Source organism: Oryx dammah, unplaced genomic scaffold, assembly GCF_014754425.2.
Source record: "Oryx dammah isolate SB20612 unplaced genomic scaffold, SCBI_Odam_1.1 HiC_scaffold_28, whole genome shotgun sequence".
Taxonomy (NCBI): Eukaryota; Metazoa; Chordata; class Mammalia; order Artiodactyla; family Bovidae; genus Oryx; species Oryx dammah.
In genome coordinates this window covers 83690103-83699028 of record NW_024070212.1, presented here as the reverse complement: position 1 = coordinate 83699028, position 8926 = coordinate 83690103, and the positions used below count along the sequence as shown (strand labels likewise).

General features: G+C 40.5%; 1 protein-coding gene across 1 annotated transcript in view; it reads right to left on the bottom strand.

The window, feature by feature from the left end:
• The window catches only part of LOC120857077 (cytochrome P450 2J2-like), a 36708-nt gene extending 31902 nt beyond the window's left edge, over positions 1-4806 (bottom strand). The window contains exon 1 of the mRNA XM_040232724.1: positions 4547-4806. Coding sequence (XP_040088658.1) covers positions 4547-4756 — 210 coding nt within the window. The 5' untranslated portion in view covers positions 4757-4806. The remainder of the gene's footprint in view (positions 1-4546) is intronic.
• Between the last annotated feature and the right edge of the window lie 4120 nt (positions 4807-8926).

The window sequence follows — 8926 nt, the reverse complement described above, 5'->3', positions numbered from 1 at the left end:
ACCCAGGAACTGAACCCACATCTCCTGTGGCTCCTGCATTGGCAGGCAGATTCTTTATCACTGAGCCACCTGCAAAGCCCTGTTAATATTACAGCAGGTAGTTAATGATAGGTACTGGTAGATAGGTAAGTAAAGATATATAGGTAATGATAGATAATGATAGGTGCTTAATGTTTCCAAATTCCTGGAATGCAAATTTAATTACAGCCAAATCACATTATTTAAACTCTATTTTTTACAACCAGAAATATTTAATTGCAAATTTATATAAAATAAAACAACATTTCTGATGAAAAATTTTTGCCAGAGATAAGGCAGGCTCAGTATCATCCTTGGCCAGTTTTATGATATGAGGCAAATCATTTAACCTCTCCAGTCATATCTATCTTAATAGTAAAACAAGGGCACAGATCAAGTTTCTGATTTCAGAAAACAGTGAGTAAAAGCATCCCATTTTACTCCTCCTCAGCATCATGATACTAACTGGCACATAAAAAATTAATACCAATAAAGCCCCATTCTTTGTAGCTAATGAACCAGATAAAGAGTGGTCCACCAGGACAGAATATACCATAAGAGATGTAACCCTCCCCCATCCGAATGGAAAGCTACAGTACTAACAATGCATGAAAACTTGCCTTCATCCTATCTTCATCCTGCCTCTACAGCAAGGCAGTACTTCTTCCCTACTGAGTTTGTAAGCTGAATTGTAACTATCTCACCCCTGAACTGCAGAAAAGAGACTCCTTGAAGGAGTCAGTGGGCAAAATCCTGATTTTTTCAACTCTATGAAAATAAGGAGGTACCCATATTCCACGGAGATAATATGGTTAGATTACTGACTTCTCCCCACCCCCTGCAGTAAGGAAGAGGCTACCCTCCTCAGAGGGGCCCCAGTCTTTTGTCCCCATCCTCATTCTCTCCAGCCTGCACTGAGGAGAATGTGGGTTAGAGTCCTATTGAGGTGAACAATATATAAGTGGAGTAGACCAATACAGCACTGCAAAGGCTTTATAACTAAATTGATACTTGAACCATAATTCACAAAAGTGAACATTCTAAATATAGGCAGGTTGACTATCTGCAAAAATAAAAGATTTACATAGAGTCCAGAGTCATGTAGCAAAATACACAAAATGTCCAGAGTATAGTCCAAAATTACTCATGTTATCAAGAACCAGAGAAATCTCAAAGTGAATGAGTTGAAACCAATACTGAGATGATAAAGATGCTGTAATTACAGATTAAAGACTTTAAACCAGCTATTGAAAATATGTTTTGATAAACAATTACACTCTTGAAAAAATCTTAAATAGAAAATCTTAACAAAGAGCCAGAAAATATACATATGAAAAAAGAAGAAATTTTAGAATCGAAAAACAATAACTAAACAAAAACTCATTAGAGCAATTCAATGGCAAAGTGGTAATGACAGGATAATCAGTGAAACTGAAGACATCAGCAGAAAGTGTCCAATCTGAACAACACAGAGAAAATAGACTGAGAAGAGATAAAAAACTGAGCTTCAGGGACTGATATTAGAATAGGAGAAGATCTATCACTTGTGTCATCAGTGCCAAAGAGTACCAGAAGGAAAAAACATGAACTTGAAGAAATATTTGAAGGAATAAAGGCTGAAAAAGTCTCAAATCTGGTACTACTAAAACTGACTGAGGCAAGAAGTTGTGAGTGAATCCAATAAATCCAAAGAATTCAACACTAAGGCATATAATTGAATTTCTGAAATCTAAAAACAAAGAAAACCTAGCTTTCAAAGCATGTAGAGGAAAACAATTCATTACTTATGGGGAACAACAGTTCAAATTACAGCAGATTTCTCATGAGGAACCCCAGTTCCTAGGCCAGATAAAAGCAGCACTACATTTTCAAGGGTCTGATAAAAGAAACTGTCAACCTAGAATTCTATATCCAGTGATAATATACTTCAGAAATGAAGATGAAATAAAAACATTCTTAGATGAAGGAAAGCTAATTTTTTTTCAGCAGACCAGTTCTAAAAGAATGACTAAAGAAAGTTCTTCAGAGAAATGGGTAAACACAGTAGACTAATCTTCTTGAATTAAACACGTTGTGTTTGACAGTTAAAAGAAAAATTATAATACTGTCTGAGGTGGTTCTCAGTGTATATAGAGATAATATTTAAGATAATTTATATATTATAAAGTGAGGGAAGGTAAAGGGACCTAAAGAGTTTTAAGGTGTGTGTATTCTACCTGAAGTGGTAAACCATTGATACTTACTGAATAAGTTATGTATGCATAGCATGTAATCTTTACAGTAAGCATTTAAAAAAAAATACAAAGAAACATACTCAAAACACTATAGATAAATGAAAATGGAGTTCTAAAAAAATATTCAAGTGACCTACAGAAAGAGAGGAAAGGAGAAAAAACAAAGAGTAAAAAACAAGATGAGTGAAAAAACAAAGTGAAAAATAGGAAACAAATAATAAATTGGCAGACTTAAGTTTTAACAAATCAATAATTACATTAAATATAAATGATCTAAACTCATCAATTAAATGTTTGATATTAGAAGCATGAACAAAAATTTACCCACTTATATGTTTCAAATGTAATGATATAAGTAGGTTAAAAGTAAATAAGTAGAGAAGCATATACTACGTAAATATTAATCAAAAGAGAGCTGAGAGCTGGTGTGGCTATACTATATCAGATAAAGTAGAATTCAGGGAAAGAACATTACCGGAGAAAAAGAGGGACATTACCTAATAATAAGATAACAAATTCACAAAGATGACATAACAATTTTAGTGCATATGTGCCAGATAAAAGAGCTGTGAAACACATACAAGAAAACTACCAGAACTGAATAGATACACAGAGAAACCTGTAATTATAAGCTGCAGACTTCAACAAGCCTCTCCTAGTAATTGATAGACTTAGTAGGTAAGAATTCAACAAGGGTTCAGGAGCACTAAACAACTGATTCATCTAATAAGGTCTAACTGAGATGTAGTACCGAATATTCCACTCAACAGGAACAGAATGCATTTTTTTCCCAAGTATGTAAGGACTTTATCTTGGGTTAACTTTAACATAGTTTTTTCAAAGTTGAAATCAGATATGTTCTCTGACCATAATGGACTCCAATTGGAAATCATTAACAGAAAGAAAACAGGAAAATCTCCCAATACTTGGAAGTTAAATAACATATTTATTAAACAAAGGTACAGGCTTAGACTCCTTAGAAAAGACCCTGATGCTGGGAAAGATTGAAAGAGGAGGAGAGGGGGTGACAGAGGATGAGATGGGTGGATGGCATCACCCAACTCGATGGACATGAGTTTGAGCAAGCTCCGGGAGTTGGTGATGGACAGGGAAGCCTAGCGTGCTGCAGTCCATGGCAGTCGCAAAGAGTTGGAAATGACTGAGCCACTGAACTGAACTGACAGGTTAAGGAGACAAGTTTTAAAATTCTGGAGACAAATCCAGTCACTTAAATGGTACCAACTGTGTATTTCTTCCAGAAAGTTGATAAAAACCTTCTCCATCTGAACTTGAGTTTATATTACAAACTTGTGTTTAAAGTGCTCCAGGCATTCAAGGGGAACTGTTATTTGTTGAGAACCTATAATAAGCGGTGTTAGTATTGACCATTCACTGTTTTATTTAATGTTCACAACCATCTATCACAGTGCTGTTTGTCAGCAAGATACCTAGGATGAGAGGCAGGGAAGCAGCTGAAGGTGCTTGAGAAAGTGCTTTTATGTTGGAGGAAATATTAAGGAATTCAGAATGGCCACAATTAGGGAGCCCTGATGGGAGATGATTATAAAGAAATGGAAAAAGGTTACAAGAAGGGTTCCAAGTAGCTCCCGGCATCTTGCGCGCCAAGTCGCTTCAGTCGGACTCTGTGCGACCTCATGACCGTAGGCTGCCAGGCTCCTCTGTCCATAGGATTCCCCAGGCAAGAGTTCTAGAGTGGATTGCCATGCTCTCCTCAAGTAGTTCCCTAAGGAACAAGAACTCTGGGAAGCAGCAGGAATCACTAACAAAATCTAAGCAAAGGAGTGACATTTAAAAATGATTAGTGAGTGTGGACTGCTGGCTGAGGAGGCTAAATGTGAGGGGGCTCAGTCCTTGTGGAGTTAGGAGCAATTCAGTCGAAAAACGGTACAGATTTAGATAGTATTTATCACCATTTTACCGAGTGGGAAAATACGGGATTTTTTTTCCCCAAGGATAATATTAAAAAGATAAACTGATCATATTATAAATAGAAAGTCCCAATAGTATGTAACAAGGCCTTCAGTTAAATGACTTAGAGAACGCATCTTATCTAACACCCTCAATAGTAAACAGTTAACGATATTTCACCCCGGGAAATCACGGGTGGTGTAATCATGCCAGTCACTGGGGACAAGAGAGAGGTTCAAAGCAGGGTGTAGTCGGGTGCCCGCTTCAGCCTCGGAACCCCCATCCTCCCGCCCTCGGTACCCGGAATGGCCCCTGTCCCGCAGGTCAGGGTCAGGACGCGCGCGGGCACCTTCGCCCGCTCCTACCCGCTGGAGCGACAGGTGCCCCTGCTCAAAGTCCAGTTGGAAGAAGTTGCCTACGAAGGGCAGGGGCGAGGGCCCCGGCGGGTAGTTCTTTGGACGCCGCCTTTTGAGGAGATCAGTCAAGAGGAGAAAGACGACGGCCCCCAGCAGGAGAGTGCCAGGACGGAGCGCGGCCCAGAGGGCAGCCGCCAGGGAGCCCAACGCCTCCAACATGGCTGCGCCGGTCCAGCTTCCGCGGTCCGAGCCGGCCGAGGTCCCTGCGGGCTCTGCCTGCCAGCTGCCAGCACCGCCCTCTTTCCCCGTCTGCCCCGCCCCGCCCCGCCCCTCCGGCTCTGTCTTTCTGCAACTCCACTCCCCTCGCTGCCGCCTCGCCGCCCCTCTGCCCCTCCAGGTTGCCGCGGAGCTTCCTGCTCGACGCGCCCGGCTCTTTCTCAGGCCCCGCCTTCTGCCTGCCCCTCAAATGGCTCCACCGGGGCCCCTACTCCCCTGTGTGTTCACCTAGCTCTCCTACCGCCCGCCAGGTGCCTGTGGCCAGGTTCCTAGGAGAACGGCAAAGGTGTTGGAAAAGGCCCGGCTAGAAGCGTTTTTATTACTGTTTAGAGAGCCCGTCTCTTTGTGAGAGCGTCAGGACTCTTGGGTTTATGATTGCAGTGCATCTCAGAGAGCGCCGCGGACATTTGAGCTCTGTTTCAGTCTCCGTCTCACCTAAGCATTGGAACCGCGCCTGATAATCAGGAAAACAACAGCACGTGATATTTCTTGGGCGCATGCTACTTGCCAGGTATTGAGTCCCCTTCTTTAGCTGAACTGCTTAATTCTGACAAATTTATGCAGCTTGTAGTTGCTAACAGAAGTTGAATTATGAATTATGTGGTGAGTAAATGAATCCAGTTTACATGCAGCACATGTAAAGGTTAAGAAGCACTACATCACAGCTCTTAACAGTGAGGCTAGTCCTTAATAGGTGTTTAATGAACATTGGAGGGAGGTGTCTTAGTCCTTGTCTTTTTTGGTTTGCTCAGTGAGATTCTTCCTCTGAAGCCTCAAGATGGTGTAAAAACAGATTTCAAACTTCCACGCTGTCCTGCGTGCCTACCTGTGTCTTACCATTTGTGCGATATGCAAAATATGAATCATAGTTCTAGAGGTGCATAGCACACACTCAGATTTTCGACATATGCTTAAAATGTTTCTCTAAAAAGAAAAGAGCACTCAAGTCACTTTTCTATCGTCCAAAGTCTATAGGGAGATATTAGAAGATATTAGTCACAGCCTAGTTTTTATCCTTCCAGTCCATTGCGTCCTGTTTCACTAGAGTTGTTATGCATCCATGCATTGTTTGTTTAAAAGTTTTTTTCTTTTTAGTTGTGCTAGGTCTCTGTTTCCTGGCACAGGCTGCTTCATTGCAGCATAGGAGCTTTCTGTAGTTGCAGCGCACAGCTTTTGTTGTCCCAAGGCATCTGAGATCTTTGTTCCCTAAGCATTCCTGGCATTGGAAAGCAGATTCTTAACCACTGGACCACCAGGAAAGTCCCATGCGATGCTTCTAACATTTACATGAATGCTGCTTTTATTTTTAAATTTCTTCACCTTTATCACTTTTCAAAGTAAGCAGTAGGTTTCCACAGTATCACCAAGAGTAACCAACAAGTATTTCTTTGTTGTTTAGCCTGTCAGTCATATCCAGCTCTTTGCAACCCCATGTGTGGCAGCAGGCCAGGCTTCCTTGTCCTTCACTCTTTCTTGGAGTTTGCTCAAACTTAAGTCTATTGAGTCAATGATGCCATCCAACCATTTCACCTTCTGTCATCTGTTTTTAAATAATTCTTCTACAATCAATATTTTTCTCAATATTTTGTGTTTGAGATCTATCTGGGCTGAATTACGTGGCTTTAGTTTATTCACTCTCGGAGAAGGCGATGCCACCCCACTCCAGTACTCTTGCCTGGAAAATCCCATGGACAGAGAAGCGCAGTTTATTCACTCTAATAGTTCTGTTACTGGCATGCTGCAGTCCACGGGGTCATGAAGAGTCAGACATGACCTGGCCACAGAACAACAACAAAAGTTCTGTCCCCCCCACCACAATTTTTATCAGAGTATAATGGACATATAACACTGCAAATGGTAAGATTTCCTTAAAGATATATATAATTATCTCACATTTAAAAAAATTCATTCATCCACTGATAGGTGTTAGATTATTTCCATGTTTTGGCTGTTGCACCATCCTCCTTTGTATTTTCATTTTATTCAGATAAATACCTAGAAGTGGAATTGCTGGATCATGTGCTGGTTCTGTTTATACACCACAGTTTATTTACCCATTTCCATATCAGTGGACATTTAGGTTTGTTATCTTCTTCTTTCTGGATTGTCTTTGTTTTTGTCTTTTGTGAGTTTTTTTTGGGGGGGTAGGGTGGGTAGGTTCTTTGTTTTGTTTCGTTTGCATTTATACAGTGCTGCAAGTGAGACTGTGCATGGGCTGGAATGAATGATGTAACATTTAGTGTTAGATGAGCTCTACTAGCTTCTTTTCATAGACTTTGTATAAATCAACTGCTGAACTTTACCTCAAAGGTAATGGTTTACATACATTTATAATATATGATTCATACTGATTTAAACTTTTATATGCTATCTAGGTGGGTCGTAACTTTCCTTCCCAGGAGTAAGCATCCTTTAATGTCATGGCTGCAGTCACCATCTGCAGTGATTTTGGAGCCGAAAAAATAAAGTCTGACACTGTTTCCACTGTTTCCCCATCTATTTCCCATGGAGTGATGGGACCGGATGCCATGATCTTCATTTTCTGAATGTTGAGCTTTAAGCCAAACGTTTCACTCTCCTCTTTCACTTTCTTCAAGAGGCTTTTTAGTTCCTAAGCTGAGCGCCGAAGAATTGATGCTTTTGAACTGTGGTGTTGGAGAAGACTCTTGAGAGTCCCTTGGACTTCAAGGAGATCCAACTAGTCCATTCTGAAGGAGATCAGCCCTGGGTTTTTCTTTGGAAGGAATGATACTAAAAGCTGAAGCTCCAGTACTTTGGCCACCTCATGAAAAGAGTTGACTCATTGGAAAAGACTCTGATGCTGGGAGGGATTGGGGGCAAGAGGAAAGGGGGACGACAGAAGATGAAATGGCTGGATGGCATCACCGACTCGATGGACGTGACTTTGAGTGAACTCCGGGAGTTGGTGATGGACAGGGAGGGCTGGCGTGCTGCGATTCATGGGGTCGCAAAGAGTCGGACATGACTGAGTGACTGAACTGAACTGAAACTTCTATATGAAAACATTAAGAATACATCTTTTAAAACAAAGATGCAGCTTCAACTTCTAATTTGATTTATCATTGGCTTCTCTGAAACAAGGTCTCTAAGCTGTGATTAATATTTTTTCATATAATGAGTACTCTGAGGACACTGTGTAGCCAGTGGTAAGTGCAAAGGGGAAAAAAAGACATTTTCAACCTTAAGACTTTATTATGATCAGTGTGACCTTTCCTGGTTGAATATTGTTCTCTTCTTGTTCCGTTAGGTTAAAATAAAAATCAGCACAGGTATTTTGTTCTTAATATATTAAAATATAATATGACTTAAAAAGCTTTTAGGTATAATGTCTATTTAGATCTGCCCATTATTTAAACTGAGTGTTTGTTTTGACGATAAAGCCTCATGTTGTAGTTGTTCAGTCACGAAGTCCTGTCAGACTATTTGTGACCCCATGGACTGCAGCATTCCAGACTCCTGTCCTTCACTATCTCCTGAAGTTTGCTTAGATTCATCTTTATTAAACTGGTGATTCTATCTAACCGTCTCATCCTCTGCTACCTCCATCTCTGTTTTTCTTCAGTCTTTCCCAGCATCAGGGTCTTTTCCAGTGAGTCAGTTTTTCTCATCAGGTGGCCAAAGTATTGGAGCTTCAGCATCAGCATTAGTCCTTCCAATGCATATTCAGGGTTGATTTCCTTTAGGATTGACTGGTTTGATCTTGCTGTCCAAGGAACTCTCAAGAGTCTTCTCCAACACCACAATTTGAAAACATCAATTATTCAATGCTCAGACATATTTATGGTCCAACTCTCGTATCCATACATGACTACTGGAAAAAGCATAGACTGAACTTTGTCGGTGATGTGATGTTTCTGATTTTGAATTCTCTGTCTAGGTTTGTCATAGCTTTTTTTCCAAGGAGCAAGTGTCTTTTAATTTCATGGCTTCAGTCACTGTCTGTGGTGATTTTGGAGCCCAAGAAAAGAAAACTGTCACTGTTTGCAATTTTTCCCTTTCTATTTCCCATGAAGTAATGGTACTGAATGCCATGATACTAGTTTTTGGAATGTGGAGTTTAAGCCAGCTTTTTCACTCTCCTCTTTCACCATC